This window comes from Macrosteles quadrilineatus, unplaced genomic scaffold (genome assembly GCF_028750875.1).
Source record: "Macrosteles quadrilineatus isolate MER2022 unplaced genomic scaffold, UCM_ALF_1.0 Scaffold_2__2_contigs__length_208266976, whole genome shotgun sequence".
Classification (NCBI taxonomy): domain Eukaryota; kingdom Metazoa; phylum Arthropoda; class Insecta; order Hemiptera; family Cicadellidae; genus Macrosteles; species Macrosteles quadrilineatus.
In genome coordinates this window covers 9221409-9240153 of record NW_026542595.1, presented here as the reverse complement: position 1 = coordinate 9240153, position 18745 = coordinate 9221409, and the positions used below count along the sequence as shown (strand labels likewise).

General features: G+C 35.0%; 1 protein-coding gene across 2 annotated transcripts in view; it reads right to left on the bottom strand.

Moving 5' to 3' along the window:
* Positions 1–2438: 2438 nt before the first annotated feature.
* LOC128986854 (glyoxalase domain-containing protein 4-like) overlaps positions 2439–18745 on the bottom strand; it is a 45638-nt gene continuing 29331 nt past the window's right edge. Inside the window, exons 4-7 of one of the 2 annotated variants that reach the window (XM_054407425.1) lie at positions 9894–9977; positions 8281–8436; positions 7971–8146; positions 2439–3174 (exon numbers count right to left, since the gene is read on the bottom strand). In XM_054407425.1, the coding sequence (XP_054263400.1) occupies positions 3052–3174; positions 7971–8146; positions 8281–8436; positions 9894–9977 (539 nt within the window). In that variant the 3' untranslated portion in view covers positions 2439–3051. The remainder of the gene's footprint in view (positions 3175–7970; positions 8147–8280; positions 8437–9893; positions 9978–18745) is intronic. The other variant, XM_054407426.1, reaches the window with a different exon arrangement.

The following is an 18745-nucleotide window of genomic DNA, read 5'->3' as shown; positions in this document are numbered from 1 at the left end:
GTGTGGTTCTATTATGCACGTAATCCGTGTACGCTTGGAAATAGGTTGGCAACACTTAAAGATAATAATACTAAGAGCAGCTGATTTACTATTATAACTACCATACAACCTGTCATTTTGTGTTTATAGTTTCTGTATTTCTGAATTTTCTGGACTTTTCTTTTAAACGTTTTTAAAACATTCCTAAGATCTTAATAAACAAGAAAATACCTTTAAAGCATTTTTTTAGGCGCGGAAACCACTTCAAATTCCAAAAACATACGGAACTATTTTCTCAAGTCGTGGAGAACATTGCTTGCGGTGGAAAAATAGCGGAGCGATGGACCGGTGACTACTTTCTCTAGGGCACCTATTTGTGTTGCCAGCTGAACCAAAAAACATGTTGTATAATGTTTGAAAGACTAATTATTTATATGTTTTATAGTGACTGTAGGAAAAATATAATGTGTAAAACGAGTGCAAAAGGCCTTTGCTGCATTCGAGATCATTCGTAAACATTGCTCTCGTGTGCAGCAAAGTGCCACTTTGCTCACTAGTTAAACAAATAACTATTGTGTAACAATTGGGCGTTGCTGCACACCACATAAATATTTACGCACAAGCCGTATGCGAGTGTAGAAAGTTTCTCGAGTGCAGCAAAGGCGGTTTGCCCTTGTGTTACACATATATTTTTTTCCTACAGTTACTACAGGGTGCGGCAAAATAACCTCCCTATTTTTAAACGTAAATAAAAAAACAGGTTTTCAAGATAAAACAGTTTTTATTTTTTTTACTTATTCTCTAACAAGGGAAGTTTACTTTTACTTAATTTTAAAAAGAATGTCTGTTAAATGGTGACCATGGCTGTTGATACACTGCTGCAGACAAACTCTGAAGCTGTCGTGGACTGTCTCGAGCATGGCTTGAGGTATTCGCAGAATTTCCTGGCGTATTGCCTCTTTCAGGTCTGGCAGATTCCTGAGGCGACGTTTGAACACCTCGGCCTTCAAGTAACCCCATAAAAAAAATCACATGGAGTGAGATCTGGGGATCGTGCTGGGGATGTCCCCTCCCCAAGAAATTAATTAGCCAGGAAACATCTGCCGCAAAACGGTCATTGTTAACCGAGCAGTATGAGATGTGGCACCATCCTGCTGAAACCATACATGTTCAAAATACCTCTGGTTCAAAAAAATTCTGAATCATGTTAGTATACCTGTGTGAGTTCACAGTAAATGCAACGCCTTCTTCTTCGAAGAAATATGGTCCGATGATTTCAAGTCATGAAATAGCGCACCACACATTTACACGCTCGCTGTGAAGTGGTCTCTCGTCGATTTCATTGGGATTGTTTTGACTCCAATAACGATAATTTTGCTTATTAACGTTGCCAGACAAATGAAAATGTGCCTCGTCACTGAAAAACACAATGGCGTCTGGTGGAAGTCGTTCCAAGATGTACTTCCGTGCGACTGCCAATCTCGTTGAGACAGTTCTTGCACAAAAACCATCTTATAAGGATGAAAATGGAGGTCCATGTGAAGGATTCGACGAACACTATGGTCAGACATCCGAAGGTCGGCTGCGTGTTTGTGAGCTGATCGTTGAGGGGACTGCAACACTGACTGCCTGACAGCATTGATGTTTTCAGGTGTACGCGCACTACAATGTCTTCCACCCCGTTTTTTTACAACTGAACCAGTCTCCCTGAAGTTTTTTTACCCACAAAAGAATAGTCTTTCTGTCCGGTACAGATCCACGAAGAGAAATTTGATATCGCGTTCGAAAAGCACGCTGTGAGTATAACAGACTCATTGTTGCGAATGAACGCTTCAACCGCTAAGGCTTTGTGTTTCATTCGTCCACGCCATAATGGCGACTGGTGTCGACAGCCGCCATCCCCCCTATGTGTCTCCCACTACTCACCACGACGCAACAAAAATCGGGAGATTATTTTGCCGCAAACTGTATTACCATTGACTATACACAAAATAGACTTCCCATGTGATATAAAAATTTGTAGCCAAGAAAATAGATGAAGTTCAGGACCATCAAAAATAGTTTACCAGTGTATTGGGTTGAACATGAATTAAAACCAATGCAGTATCATAGCAAAAATTTGATTAATTTATCACTTAACACAGAACACTAGTGCACCTGTTGCTCAAATTTGAGCAATTACAAAGTATTACATGTGTTATTTCAAACACAAAGCTTCCTCAACTTTGTTTTATACTATACAACTCATTGAGCCGCACGGGTTCCCTAGTTTTTTATTTATTTTTTTTTTATTTTGGGTGTTGTTTTTAAATACAGAATCTTGTTTCTTTCATATATCTGATGTAAACTCCAAATAAGTTATAATTTCTTATATTTTCAATTCCATGTCAATTATGTCATGTTAACTTATCATGTAAACAAGACATATTTTTGTATAAGGAAGAGAAATAACTCTAAAGTATGAAAATAATGTTTCAAAGTTTATGAGCCTAACTTATAAAGGTTCAAGAACCTCATGTGTAAGGAATCTTTTGTGGTCGATTTCCAAATGACAATAAACTTAAATATATACACATTTTTCACTAATTTAAGTTTCATGACCAAACAAAAAATACATATTAAATTTTCATTACTTTAGGAGGTGGGAAGGGAACAGACTTTAGAGTCTGTCTTTGGAAGTGAAGACCAGGTATTTGTATAATATAAGTGTCAACAAAACGAGGATTTGGGCTATAGATATGGAGTTGTTCCACTACATAATTACATATTGACTTAGAGATTGTATCTATAAAATAAACACTAAATTCATAACTATGTAAAAGACTTGGGTACATACGGTAAATAATGTGAATTTTCTAAAAAACTAATATATATATTTAACAAGCACAAAATAATAATTAATGTAGGATAACATTATTATATAATATTGTAGAAAGTAGAGACAAGTATTACAATAGTTTTAAACAACATATTTTCTCAATGTTTTTGGAGTGTAATGTTTGAAAGCAATAAGTAAATATCACAATAAGTACCAAGTCCAGTCCACCACCAAAGAGGAAGTGAAGAATTTCATTACACCTTTCTTCTTTTTTCATCTTTCTCAATGTATTTGTAAAGAGATGCTTCAGCTTTTGGATCCACTTCTGACAAAACTCTGAAGCTTTCGTCATCTACGAAGCAAATTTCATGTTCATCCTGAAACAATACCATGCAAGGAAGCCTTGTTATTATATACTTGTAAACTAACTTGTATGTACTTACATTAGACTGTAGTGAGCTGACAGATCTATCAGCTGACAGATGTTTTAAATAGTTTTAGTTTTATTGAATTTTGGTTGCTAAGAAGAGAAAAATAAACAAAGAGACATTCTTTTAGGCTTCTCCAACAAAAGTGGTTCATTTTTATTTGCTCTAAACAATTAACCCTCCAAGTGTCCATTATAATGGTATTAATGTCCGCCCATTTATTGCGCGATTGCAGGGTTTTATTAAAATGTATCTTAGAAACTTAAAAACAATGTAAAGTATACTGTTTTATATATCATTTTCTTTGGGAAATTATGGGCTTCAATGTAATATATAAAACGTTACAAAACAAATTTCAACAATTTTTGTGAGGTTAACATTTCTCAAAAATTATAAAATAAACTAAAAAATTTATGTTTGCGCTCAATAAATTGTTATAATTCATAAGTCTACAAATATTTTAAAATAGCCACTTTGTTCTAAATTTTATAAGGATTACAGAAATATAATACAGGGTGGTAAAAAAAGTCCCTGGACAGTTGAATATTTTAAAAAATAATGCAGATAGAGCTATAATACTTGGTACAAAGTTACAGGGCATAAAACTCTATTTTAACACATATTCAGTGATCCAATAACCCTTCAGGGGGACGGCCCACAAGGAGTCAGAAGAAAATCTTAAACGGAAGCATAGGTCAATATGCACATCAAATTAAAGGTCTTTTTTTGTAGAATACAATGCCGCAAACCGCACTTCAAAAGGTTGATTCTGCGCAAAATGACAGTTGTTCAAAGATTCATTTAATTTACATTGCTATTATACGCTTACTCCTCAGGGGCACAGCCCTAAGAATCGGAAGAAAATTGTTAACGTAAGCATAGGTCGATATGCACATCAAATTAAAGGTCTTCACTAGTAGATTACGATGCCGTAAATTCAAGCTCAAAAGAATGCCTGAGTAAAAAATGGCAGTCGTTCAAAGATTTAAAATGGCGGATTCAAGAAATCTTTGAACATCTGCCATTTTGCGCAGGATCAACCTTTTGAAGTGCGGTTTGCGGCATTGTATTCTACAAAAAAAGACTTTTAATTTGATGTGCATATTGACCTATGCTTCCGTTTAAGATTTTCTTCTGACTCCTTGTGGGCCGTCCCCCTGAAGGGTTATTGGATCACTGAATATGTGTTAAAATAGAGTTTTATGCCCTGTAACTTTGTACCAAGTATTATAGCTCTATCTGCATTATTTTTTTAAAATATTCAACTGTCCAGGGACTTTTTTACCACCCTGTATAATATAAGGAAGTAAATTTGCAAATAAATAAGTTATGGGTGAAAAACAGATTTCGTACATTTAGCGTTAGCTAAGAATGCATAGCCTAACCATAGCTAGGAATCTGGCTGATAATTTACATCAATATCGCTACCTACTTCTTCAGGATCATCAATCAGCCCTTCAAAATCACTTAAATCTTCTTATAATGCACCACCTATATCACTACTTTTTATTTTTAACACTAAAACAATGATAAACATAATAAAACACATCAGTCATCGGTGCAAGGTTAAGTTGATTACAAATACGCACGTCAGCTGTCTGCTACAATATTTTCAGAACTAAAATGAAAAGCGTCTAGAAACAGAAATCAGGAGAAAGCTTAGAATCTGCCGAAAACAACGATACCAATCTCGATCCAGTTCAATCTGATTCAGTCAGTCTCAGAGCCTTCGCCGTAAACGATGTTTATGTGTTGCAAAAGCGACGCATAACACCACGGCGGGTGTGTTGTGCGTCGATTACACGACACTTAGCACTCGGAGGGTTAATTGTTTATTACTTTTAAAAGTATGATAAATTAAACAATAATTATCAGTATTTTTACCTTTTTGGTAGCTAAGGTGTCCAAAATTCTTATCTCCTGTGAGACGCGTTTCGCATTAATTACAATGCATCTTCAGTCGCTGTCACAGGTCTCAACATTGCCCACAGAAGTGGTTGTCACAATTTACAAAACATTTAACGCAGTTCACGAAACACATATTTATATACAGTTTTACGACCATGGTCACACACATACTGTACATCAAGCGAGCGGGAGAAGACACGCGATACCGCACAAGGTTGTAGGTCTACTCTTGAGTAGACCTACAAGAGTAGGCCTACAACCTTGTGCGGTATCGTGTGTCTTCTCCCGCTCGCTTGATGTACAGTACGTGTGTGACCATGGTCGTAAAACTGTATATAAATATGTGTTTGGTGAACTGTGTTAAATGTTTTGTAAATTGTGACAACCACTTCTGTGGGCAATGTTGAGACCTGTGACAGCGACTGAAGATGCATTGTAATTAATGCGAAACGCGTCTCGCAGGAAATAAGAATTTTGGACACCTTAGGCTACCAAAAAAGTAAAAATACTGATAATAAATAGGTGTCTGGGCTAATATCTACAAATAAACAATAATATTTAGTGGAACCCTCTAACTTTTATTTAAGGTATTTTTACTATTTAAATGAGGTTCTTTTCACTAAAAGACTCTTGATAATTCTAAATAATTATTATTTGGAGGGTCAAGCCAATAAATTTAAATTATCAAGGGGTTTGATTTATTGAGAGAAAAAGAAACCATTTTGAACTACAAAGAGTTAAATTTATTGATACAGAAGGTTACTTTTGTAATTTGTATGATGCCTTTGTTCAAGCGGCTGCATCTTTGACATTGCGTCAGAAATAGCTCAAGTTTCTTGTTCTACAAATGAGGAGCATTTCATTTAAAGTATTAAAGTATAATTAACGACTGGATGCATTTAAATCACCTGGGCTTTGCGGCTTTAACAATGAGCAAACACTGTCAACCAGACGATTCAACTACGGTTTTAGCTTAACACCGGAGCTACTGTGTCTAACAGGATCGATAGTTTCTTGTTATGGCTAGAATAAATCTATAAATCCACCTCCATCCCTTAAACTTATTGAGTTCTGCCAACAAAACTTTGAATTACTGTATTCAAAATCGACCTGCCCTATGCTTGGACTTTAAAATACTGAGTGTATCAAAACAAACGCACTGTCAAACTTTAGATATTTAAGAGATATACCGACTGAGCTTTCAATTTGAACTATAATAAGTGTTCTTTATCAAATGTTTGAAATACCGAGAGAGTGGACTGTATATACGTCAATAATCAAGATGTTGTAAATCAGGACGGTGTGTGGGAGGGATGAGGGAAAGCCTCCTAACAACACCGGAAGTCACACCATGTTGAAATGATTGTACAAAATGATAAAAGCGAGAAGGGGAAGGGTTCTTGAGTGCATGTGCATCCTACTCGCCATTGCAACTAAACACATTTGTACAAAGCCAAGCCACTCCAAAAAATTTGTCTGTTCAAAAATCAGTTTAACTTTTGTAAACTAAAACTTAACAGGATTGGTTCAAAAGTATAAATGAAATAAAGACCTGATAAAGATTGGATCAAATAAATGATTCATTTGGACTCAACAATAGTATATTATGTTACTAGTTCTGAAAATAGGTTTTTACCAGAGGAGTGTGGTCGTTCCCGTGCGAGACGATGTCGAGTATGGGATTACCACAAGAGTCCGGTAAACACATTTTGTACGAGTGACGTACGGTATTTTACACCACACTAATAAATCTGTACAAACTACAAATCCTTATATATTACCACCGACTTAAGGACTAACAACCACTAGTCATAACATCTAAGAGAGGTTATGTTTTTGTTTATAACCACTCATTGCTAAATACAGTATAATCAGCTGGTTGGTGCCCAGTATCATTACAGCACAGTAGTACGTAATGAAACCCCTTTTGATTAAGCTGGCGGCAAACAGCTGTTTTCTGGACTGTTTCCTTGCGTGGGAAGTTCGTCAAAACTGTGTAGTATGGCGTAAAATTATTATACACTAGACTAGACCTACCTTACTTAAAACCATCCTTTCCTTATCTGATTAATAATAGTTACAAGTTACAAGATTATTTTATAATTCATACTGTTAATTTTTAACTTTGTTTTGTAGGAACTATGGAAATAAAGAAGCAGCATTAATAGCTATGAGAGTAGGACTCGAACCTCAAACTCATTCTAGTTTACTCTAACTGTTTGACTCAGTCCAGTCCAGTTAATTTTACATCCAATGGTTAAATGTTGGGGTACTCATGATTTTGATGACTCATATTGTATTTGATCAGTAACCACTGTAACAAATGGCAACACTGTGCATTGCACAAGACTACTAATTAAAATTTCAAGTTCGACGGGTTAAATTTATTTTTTGATGGATGAGACTAAATGGCTACATCACAAACAGCCAAGCCTGCATTCAGCCGGTGGAACCGACATTTGACGACCGACCCATCACTAGTTTAAATCTTTATCCACTGGTTAAGTGTAAGAGAGGGCCATGTGGTCCTAAATTTGCCTGTATAAATAAAGAATGTTCATTTAATTTAATTTCAAATCAAGAGTGAATAGTGAGAAGTGAATAGGCCTAAGACATTCCCAAGATATGTGGACCATATTTGTGCTTAATTTTGGCTGTATCGGTTTAGTATTTTATTTTAGTTGTGACAGCTACCCAGACAGACAGACAGACACCACCTCAATTTTATAATAGTTTAAATTATACTAACAAATTGCATTGATGGTTCACAATTTAAAGAATCAGTCAGTTTAAATGTAATCAGAATACTAAATAAATGCAATGATGTATATACTGACTGGATCAGCAAGAATGATGACGGTGACTGAAGCCTTGCCTGGAGTGTCCAGCGTGATGAGAGGAGTTAAGATCTTGTTTCCTGTCTCTTTGATCTTCTTATCAATGACTGGTTGTTCAGCTTTTGGCACAGAGTATGCAATGCGTCCATACGCTGTTGCATGATCAACAGGCTTACCTGGAAAAAGATTGATTCTCTTAAATAACACATTTTATTAGACTAAAATAGTGATGAAACAAATTCATAAATCTTAAAGTTCTCAATAATTTTACAAACTCAGTACTTCTTAATATTTTAAAAATATTTCTCACCGATATCCTTGAATTCCAGTTTAGCCTGAGATTCTGCAAAAGCAAGAAGAGCCTTGTCATTTTCCTTAGAGAAAATCTTGAGTCCAAGGATCTCATTCCAATAAGCCAGAGTGCGAGCAAGGTTTGAGCTGGAGAGGGTAACTTTTTCAACTGGATCTGTAATAATAGTTTTCAGTCAAAGAAACTGCAATGGTTTGTGTTGGCCACTAATCTAGGGTTTGAACCATAACCCATTGGGCCCTTAGAAAAATGTTATAAAAGGCCTCTAACAACTTTAATGTTGTCAAATGGCTCTAAGTGAGTCGCAATACACAAAAAAACCATAAAAATTTAAATAAATCGTAAAGGGAGAAAATTAAAAAGAATTAATCGTCTTGATAATTAGTGCTGCAAATATGCCAAACTAGCTGAGTACCCGTCCCTCGTACGGGGTTGGTATACAATGCTTATTGTAGTTAAATATGCCCTACTCGTGCTTTGCATTTGCAATGAGAGAGGACACGTTTTGAGAAAATTTGGTTTACTATAATCTACGGTGTACTATAGTATATAGAATATCTACCATAGCCATAATGTTTTACCACTTTACCTAAACAATAGAAAGAAGTAAAGTTCTCACACTCAGGTTTTTGTTGCTGCTTGGTTCAAATTAGCTGTTGTCATAAATGTATAAAGAACTAATGGTGGTGCACCCTGTTGGTAAACCATATAACCTTTTAATGCTATTGAATATCATAGAAACAAATTGTGTAGTTGAAACAGCTGGCAAAATTATTTAATTCCTATTAAATATGAATACTCATAAGGTTAACATGGGAAACTCTAGAGCCGCTGGGGCGGAGCCCGAAAGGATTTTTGAGGTGAGAATATGTCTATATGTTAATCGGGAATGAGAGCTATCATCATACCAAATTTCAACACAATCCGACCAGTAGTTCATGCGTGATTGAACTTCAAACAAAGAAACAAACAAACAAACAAACACACAAACTTTCACATTTATAATATTAGTATGATGTATAATTATTTATTATTGTGTTATTTATATGATGTATAATTATTTATTTATTTGTATTGTATTTATTATTGTTGTTATTATTTGTTATTGTATTTGTTATTTATTTGTTATTTGTTATTGTAATTATGTATTATTGTTGTTTGATGTTGTTTAATTATTGTCTTGACACAATTCACGTAGGTATAGAAATGTACAGAATGTAAAGTTTAGAATTGACCATTCAAAGTCAATTCCGATACCCGACTCGTCTGCGAATATCCACCATATCGGAAAATTACGGCCCTAATGCCTGTCTCATCATCACGGGTGCAATGAGCAGCTGCCAGGGAGCCTCACTGGACTACCTTCTCAACCTTACTCCTATTGACCTGCATTTTAAAGTCACTGCGAGGAAGACGGCCTACAAAATCGAGCGTACCTTCGGTTGGATGTTGGAAGATTCTGAGGTCACTCACTCTTGGATCACTCAGATCGTAAGAGGGAGGTAAAACAAGCGACCAAAGAATAACATCGACTGGCAATCCCTATCCCCAAAGCATTACCGGAGATAAAGCTGTTTCCCGACGTTTCCCGAGCTGTTTCATGGCGTATTCACCTGAGCCACTGTGCGCTACTGTCACAAAATTTAATTTCAGGGCGGCTGGTCGGCGATCGCCGAGGGCCTCCGGCTGAAGGGGGCCTACAAAAGCCAAAAAAAAACAAGTCAACAAAATTTTTTTAATAAAAAAAATTTAGTTTTACTGATTCACAGCGACGTAGGCCTAGTCTTGCAAAAACAATTTTTAATAAACAATAAGTTTTTTTATTGATTATTACAGTTAAGGGTAGCCCCTAAGTACAGTGATAGTCACTCGGTACTAGAGGAAGAGGATAGTCGCCGATCTCACTACACCGCACTGTTCGAATCAGCTCAGCTCCCAGTGCTCCGTGACCCGACATTGCCGTGCCGGCTTGTCTGCCTGGGTTACTCAAGCAGACAGCTTAGCACTTGAACTAGTAGTGATGGGACAACCGACTTAAAAAAACTATCGACTAGTCAATCGATTATTTTTAAAACCAGTCGTTGTTTCAGTCGAATGAAAACCTGAGTGAATTCTACGATTCCACTACAACAACAACTGGTGGCGTTCAATCGGTGCAGTGGTTTCAGTCATTGCAAAGAAAATTATTGAATATAATTTAACTTTAAACATTGGAGTTTTTGCGCTTCATTCCTATTGTTTGTTGTTATTCCCATTAATATTTTATTACTTTGTTATAAAACGTAATGGAATGACAACATTTACAATTAATTTAATGAATAACTTCTTGATTGATTTTTCAGGTAATTAATTTAAACATTTTTAGTTTATTACATGACTGCAAGATTTAAATTATTCAGTAGGCCTAATGTCTCTAACTCAGTATAACAAATATTCCTATTTATTCGTTAGCTGGTCTTTAAACAGATTTTACTACAGGCATTAACATCTAAATCATGAGTATATAAAACACAATGAATTGGCTTGGCAATTTTATATTTTTTTAACAACAAAAATACATACATTTACATTTTATGTATCATCCCTAAAAACTGTTCCCAATTTTTTACGTCAGTATACGTCAGTTTATCTACAACTGATTTCATTCGACCAGTCAGCATCAACACTAAAAGGTCGAGTATGGTGCTTACGACTACATAGTTTCAATCACCGACGTGTGACTGTTCCAGTCATTCCTACGTTGTGGGTTATGACGTCTTGTTTAAAAGAGTAATTACACGTGAATCGTTCAGTTAATAAAATTAAACGTGTGCACACAAGTGGCGCAAGTAAAATAAAAATGAATAGGACTTTTTTTAAAAATAGCAACAAATTAAAGTCAAAAAGTTTGAACTTATTGTTAGCTGGTTTCAGTTCCGATTCTGCTAACAATCCTTGCAAACAGGTAGGCGGAAATATCAGAAGTTTTTTTGTAAAACTTAACTATTTTACTTAACTTAAGCTATGGTTCCACAGGATGCGGAATCTCCGCCATGCGGTGCGTAATTTTTCGCAGCGGAAAATTACGCAGCGAAAAATCTAGAGGGGTGGTTCTACAGACTGCGAAAATAACGTTGCGGAGATTCAGTTCTGTCCAAACTAGCGACGAGTATGGATAGAAAGAGGAAAGCCCTTTTGGCTTTGATGCTATATGGTGCCATTGATGATGATGTTGTCGATCTTTTATCTTTGTTAGCGTCATGTCACAGTGATCGAAGTGACATATTTAAGAATCGAGACAGTGAAGGGGCCTATTTTTGCTATTTATTTAACAAAACTTAAGGCGTTGCAATCACGAGATCCCGTTTAACACTTGATACCCAAACATCTCAGGATAATTGTTCGTCAGGTCTAACATTTTCGACCGTTTATGTTAAATGTATTATAATAATTTATAACAGTAAGTTTGTTGAAAATCGGTGTTGCGATTATAGGTGTTACTTTATAATCGTTCATCTATATCTCTTTTTACAGCACAAAACATAATAAAACTGCACGATCGCAATATTTGATGGCTCTTCTCCGCTGGCGGAATCCGCACTGCTACTACTCTCAGACCAGTATGATTTCTCCGCCATGCGGAACGGAAATTTCGGGATGCGGAATCGCAAGTCAGTGGAACTGCATACATGGGAACTCCATTAAACCAGTGTCGTTTTAATTCCGCAGCGGAAAAAATCGCACCGCACGGCGGAGATTCCGCATCCTGTGGAACCAGGCCTTTAGAATACTTTTGATTGTTTATGTTTGTGTTTGTTGCCTAAGTACAATTATGGAGTAAAATGTGTGATAAACAGTAAATGCGCTTTATTCATAGATGTATTCAAAATTCAGAAGTGTTACGTGATATGCTTTTTGACCATGTATGGCAAAAACTCCAAGAACTAGGTTGTGGTCTTATTTTTAAATTGCAGACTTAAAACAATTTTAAGAATTGGCCTTTTCATTTTACGGCAGCTATGAGTATAGAGAGGTTCTATATATACAGAGGTAAATAGAACTACGAACAAATTTTATATAACATTTAAATTTATTGATACCTTGAAATTAGATTTATAAATACAACAATTTTAATTTATGGAAATTTATTGATGTTTATAAATAAATTTTAAACAATACCGCAACGATACCAAACCGTATCGTTGCGGTATTGGTGTTCCCTCAAAGTAACGTTAGCAGTTCAGTCTAGCTCAGTCCGCCGAGCTGATAAGACGTTATCTACATTGCTCCCGTCGTGTACAGGTCTACTGGACGCGACACGCCATTTAACCTAGACAGTGTTTTACTATTTATACGTGTCTATTGAGCTATTAATGAAAACAATTTTTACTTAATTATGTCGTCGAACTGTGGCATCTGTGGTGTATCGATCGAGAACAGTGAAAGTGAACAGAACATCAAGTGTACCGGTGTTTGTGGTAATTTCTTCCATTCTCGCTGTGCTCAAGATGATCTGGTTGGTGCTAAGACGCGATCTCTACGAGACTGGAAATGCAAAAAGTGTCGTCCTTCACTATCAGCTACATCGGAGGTTAGTGCGGATGGCACGAAAGAGCTGTTACAAGCACTGGAAGATTTCAAACAAAAGGTCTTCATGGAGTTGAAATCTACTAGAAACGATATAAGTGAACTTAAGGAATCTTTAAATTTTGTATCAAACATGATGGATGATTCAAACAAACTAATGACGGAAATAAAAGGAGAACTAGCTACATTGAAGAAGGAAAATGATGATCTCCGCAAAGAAAATGCAACCCTTACTGTGGAAGTGACCTCTTTGAAAGACAGAGTCCGCTCACTGGAACAATATTCCAGGAAAAACAACGTTGAGATAAGCGGGATCCCTCAAACTCCAAATGAAGATGTGGTTAAGTTGGTAAAAGATGTTGGAGCTGCTCTGGGAATCGACATCCAGGAAGGTGACATATCGATTGCACACCGTGTTCCATCCTTCAAAAAAGAACGCACGCAGCCACTTATCGTCCAGTTCTCCAGGAGGACATCTCGTGAAACCTTGCTGAAAAGTTTTAGGGAGAAGAAGACGATGACAGCCAAAGAAATCCATGCAGCCTTCCCAGCCCGGAGCGTCTACGTCAACGAACACCTCTCTCCAGAAAATAAACAATTTCTGTCAAAGCTTAAAGAAAAGTGTAAAGAAGTCGGATACAAGTATGCGTGGTGCAGAGAAGGTAAATTCTTCGTACGGAAGTGTGACAATGATCGCTGCCTCAGAGTGGACACCTACGAGGAACTTGAGAAACTTAAATAACATGTAAGTCAACATGAGTCAACCTACACTATTTTTGTCCAATAAAAAATATATATATAATGTTTGTTATCTCTTTATTGTTATTATCTTTATATATTCTATGAAATGTTTATTTTTATCTCAGGTTCTATTTACTTCTCTGTCATCAAGGAGTGTGACAGTTGTTTATCTTTATAAAACCGTACATATAAACAATTTATTTTTAGAGTTAAAAATGCATACTGTTTAAATGAATCATCACATACTGAAACACAATTCTCAATCTGAAATACAGGATTTCTTTTTGCCTGGGAACGCTACAAAAGAATTTAATTTAATATATACTAATATAAGGAGCTTGAGAAAAAATTTCAATAGCTTCATTGCTGAAATAAGTAGTATAAAACACAAAATACATTTCATTGTCCTTAGTGAAATTTGGATTGACAGTAATGAAGCAAATTTATATAGCATACCAGGATATAACCTTTTTACCTCATGCAACGATGAATACAGAGCTGGAGGTGTTTTGTGTTTTGTTGACAAATCAATAGAAAGTAAGGATGTAAAGTTGTCTTTTAACCCAAGATCAGCTGATATCTTATTGCTGGATATAGTCCAGTCAAGGAATGAGGTGTAGAGTGCGTGAGCAGGTAACTAAGCGATTCCTTCAGAAACTTGTTCAGGGGGCTTAAGGTGTTAACATACCAAAAGTCCTGACTCCTAGGTGGTGAGCCAGGGGGTGGAGAGGGGAAAAAGGGGGGGGAGAAAGGTACGAATTTTGGGTTTTTGACTATATCTCAAAAACTATCAACTTTTTGTATACTATAGTAAATTATAAAATTGAAGAAGATTAAATTTTCTACAAGAAAAGTACATAATGTGTTTGTTTTGGTTCAACAGATTACGAGTTATAACTTATTTAATTGATATCTTATTAAAATCTTCTTCCATAAGAAATACATGTAAATTAGTATGCGAAATGGGGCGAATCCTATCCGCCCAAAGGAAATATAAATGATATTCTGGAAATCTTGACAAAATTTCCAGTAATTTGACACTTTAATCATTAAAATTGATCCAAAATTAAGGCGAGGGCGAGGTAACAAAATTTTGAGTTTTGGTGTTTTTTTATTGGAAATATAAAAAAAACCTTAAATCATCCCATTTTTAAACACTCACCCTCGCTTTAATTTTTGACAAAATTTCATGATTAAAGTGTCAAATTACTGGAAATTTTGTCAATATTTCCAGAATATCAGTTATATTTACTTTGGGCGGATAGGATTCGCCCCATTTCGCATACTAATTTACATGTATTTCTTATGGAAGGAGTATTTTAATAAGATATCAATTAAATAAGTTATAACTCGTAATCTGTTGAACCAAAATAAACACATTATATACTTTTCTTGTAGAAAATTTAATCTTCTTCAATTTTATAATTTACTATAGTATACAAAAAGTTGATAGTTTTCGAGATATAATCAAAAAACCCAAAATGCGTACCTTTTTCCCCCCCTTTTTCCCCCCTCCACCCCCTGGCTCACCACCTAGGAGTCAGGACTTTTGGTATGTTAACACCCTAAGCCCCCTGAACAAGTTTCTGAAGGAATCGCTTAGTTACCTGCTCACGCACTCTACACCTACTTTTGGATCATTCATTGACTGGACTAATATAAAAATGAACCAAGTGTATTTTAAGCTAGTATGCCTGTACAGATTACAAAAAATTCCAGAAAACTCATTTTTAATAGATTTATCTCAGCTGATGTTAGAAATAAAAAATAATGCAATATATATTGGTGACATAAATATTAATCTTTTGGAGGAAAGTGCTATATCTGAAAGCTACAATAGTGTCCTAAACAATAATGGGTTTATATCCATAGTTAACTCTCCTACTAGAATTACTCACTTTACAAAAACATTAATAGACCACATGTTTGTAAGAAATAGATATATGCAACAGTTTTCCAGTGGAGTATTCGATTTAGGTATCACTGACCATTGTGTTCTAGGTCTTAAATTTAGATATTTGTCCAATACAAAAACTGTTAACACATGTGATGATAACATAAACCTTAAGAAACAAATACTTGATTTTGATCTTGTAAAAACTAAGCTTAAGAATACTAACTGGGAAGATATTTATTCTGAATTAGATGTAAACAATTGTTTTAGTATTTTTTATGAAAAATTAATGAACGTTGTTAATACTAGTAAAAAAACTGTTCATGTTGACTCTAAACTGAGGAAAGCAAAGTTATCGAGTCCTTGGATTACAAAAAACATTTTTAATCGAATAAAAAGGAGAAGAAAGCTTTATATACTTTCCAAAAAAAGACCATATGACACTGCTTTCAACACCTATTTCAAAAGATTTACAGACAATTTAAAAGTTGACATTGACACAGCAAAAAACTTATATTATTCAAATAAACTTCAAGAATGTAATGGTAATATTGCCCAACAATGGAAAATCATTAATAACTTGACTGGAAATGTAAAAGATAAGAACATTGATAGGATTGAGCTAAACGATGGGACACTGATAACAGAGCCTGGCCTTATCGCCCAGGAAATAAACAACCACCTTGTCTCAATACAGGCTGGACAACCAATCACTTTCCCTGCAGCAATTCTACCTCCTATGTACATCTGTCCACAAACGTTTTTTATAGCACCAACTACAGTGCAGGAAATAAAGTCAGTTGTTAGTAATTTAAAGAACAAAAAATCTACTGGCTTTGATGGCATCAGTGTTAGTTTACTTAAACATATAATTGACGAAATATCTCTTGTTTTAGAATACATATTTAATATGAGTTTCAACAAAGGTATTTTTCCAGAGACACTCAAATTAAGTTTAATTGTACCCATTTTGAAAAAAAATAATTCTTTTAATTTAGAAAATCTCAGACCCATTAGCTTACTTTCAGTTTTTTCTAAAATACTCGAGAAGCTCATGATGATTAGAATTGAAAATTTTTTAAATAAAACACATTTTTTCAGTAATAAGCAGTTTGGTTTTATTAAAGGCAGGTCAACAGAAAGTGCTTTATTGGCAGTAACCGATCACATCTTCCAAGGATTAAACTCAAAACTGAAAACAACAGGTCTATTTATTGATTTTAAAAAAGCTTTTGACATGGTAAATCACAACATTCTTTTAAATAAATTGCAAAACGTAGGAATAAGAGGTACAGCTTTTGAGTGGTTTAAGAGTTTCATCACAAATAGGAGGCAACAAGTAAAAATAAACAATGACTACAGTAATCCTCTCATTGTACAAACGGGTGTGCCCCAAGGGTCAACGACCTCAGGTATTTTATTTTTAGTGTTCATCAACGATTTATTAAATCTACCTTTTAACGGAAATATCTTTGCTTTTGCTGATGACATTGCTCTTTTTTACACACAAAACGATTTGATGTTGATGGAAAATTTAATAAACGATGATCTTTTACTTTTAAGAAATTGGTGTTTGATCAATAGAATGCAGGTAAATGTAAACAAAACCAAATTTGTTAATTTCCACTCAACTGGTTTTGAATTGCCATCTCCTTTAATTTTTCACTCCTCAAATTGCAGTCCACAACTATGTAATTGCCAGCCGTTAGAAAAAGTAAAATCTATAAAATATTTAGGAGTTCTACTCGATGAAAAAGTCACCTTCGAACCTCATATATTAAATCTACATGCTAAGATACGAACACAAATAAGAAAATTTTATTTTTTAAGAAATTTTTGTAACGAATCACTTTTGAGAACATTATACTTTGCACTAATCAACTCAAGATTGCAATATGCCTTGCCATGCTGGGGAGGAACTTATAAAACCTTGATAAATAGATTAAGAACAACACAAAACTTTTTTATGCGGATAATTTTGAAACAACCTAAAAGAACAAGTTCATTTCCACTCTACCAACAGTTAAAAATTTTGCCCATACAGCACCTTTTTGTTTTCAAAGTTCTTAGACTGTTTTTTGTTCGAAGTGGAAACAGAGTTAACGTCATACCAAATATTACACACACATACATAACAAGAAGCATTACCAATAATACTCTGAAACTACCCAAAGTAAATAAAGCTATTTTTCGTCACTCTTTTCAATATCTAGGTCCAAAATACTATAATTATCTACCACTTCAAATAAAGAATAGTTTAAATTTAAAGCATTTTAGCAAAGCAACGATAATTTGGCTTTCTTCTCAGCAGGACATAAATTATATCAATAATATCCTGTTGTAATAACTTTCATTCTTTATTAAAACAGTTCTTGTTTTTGTCCATCAGATGCACAGTTCAGGCGGAATTCAATGTTTTATAACAGATGCTAGACCATAAATTACAACGTCATGTTAGCCGATAAGTTAGTTTAAGCAAACTGGTTACACTACTGGATCAAGTAGCCAGTTCTATTTCTCTACATCTCATGTATTGTTATATTGTGGTTTTTTGTGGGAAATAAACTTCATTATTCATTATTCATTATTCAGTTGGTGACGTCAAACGGCACCTGAGAAATCTTCCGTGTGCCGTTTCGTGTAGGTTTGTTCTTTGTTACCATGGATACCATCAATCAATATTTACTTTTAAATCTCTCACCTCAAATTTTTGAAAGCCCACGGGACAGAGCCCTAAGACAATATCAAAGCAGGAATAGTTCTATATGTATCCTCGGAGCTGTAGCTTCATTTTTGTGAAATTGGGCCCAGTCGGTTCAGTAGTTTTTGAGATTATCTCATACAAACACACACACAGACACCACCTCTTCTTTATAATAGTATATAGATAGATAGATATAGATAGATAGGTGTGAAAGTTTGTGTGTTTGTTTGTTTGAAGTTCAATCACGAATAAACCACTGGATGGATTGGGCTGAAATTTGGCATGATGATAGCTCAAAAATCCTTTCGGGCTCCGCCCCAGTGGATCTTTAGTTCCTAATGTTAACCTTATGAGTATTCATATTTAATGGGAATTAAAGAATTTAGTCAGCTGTTTCAACTAAAAAAGTTGGTTCTATGAGTTACAAAAGCATTAAAAAGTTATAAGATTTACCAACAGGGTGCAGCACTAAATTTTTTTATTTCATTTATGTAAACAACTAATTTGAATTAAGCAGTAACAAAAACTGTGATATGCAATAAGAACTGTCAAAGGAGGAT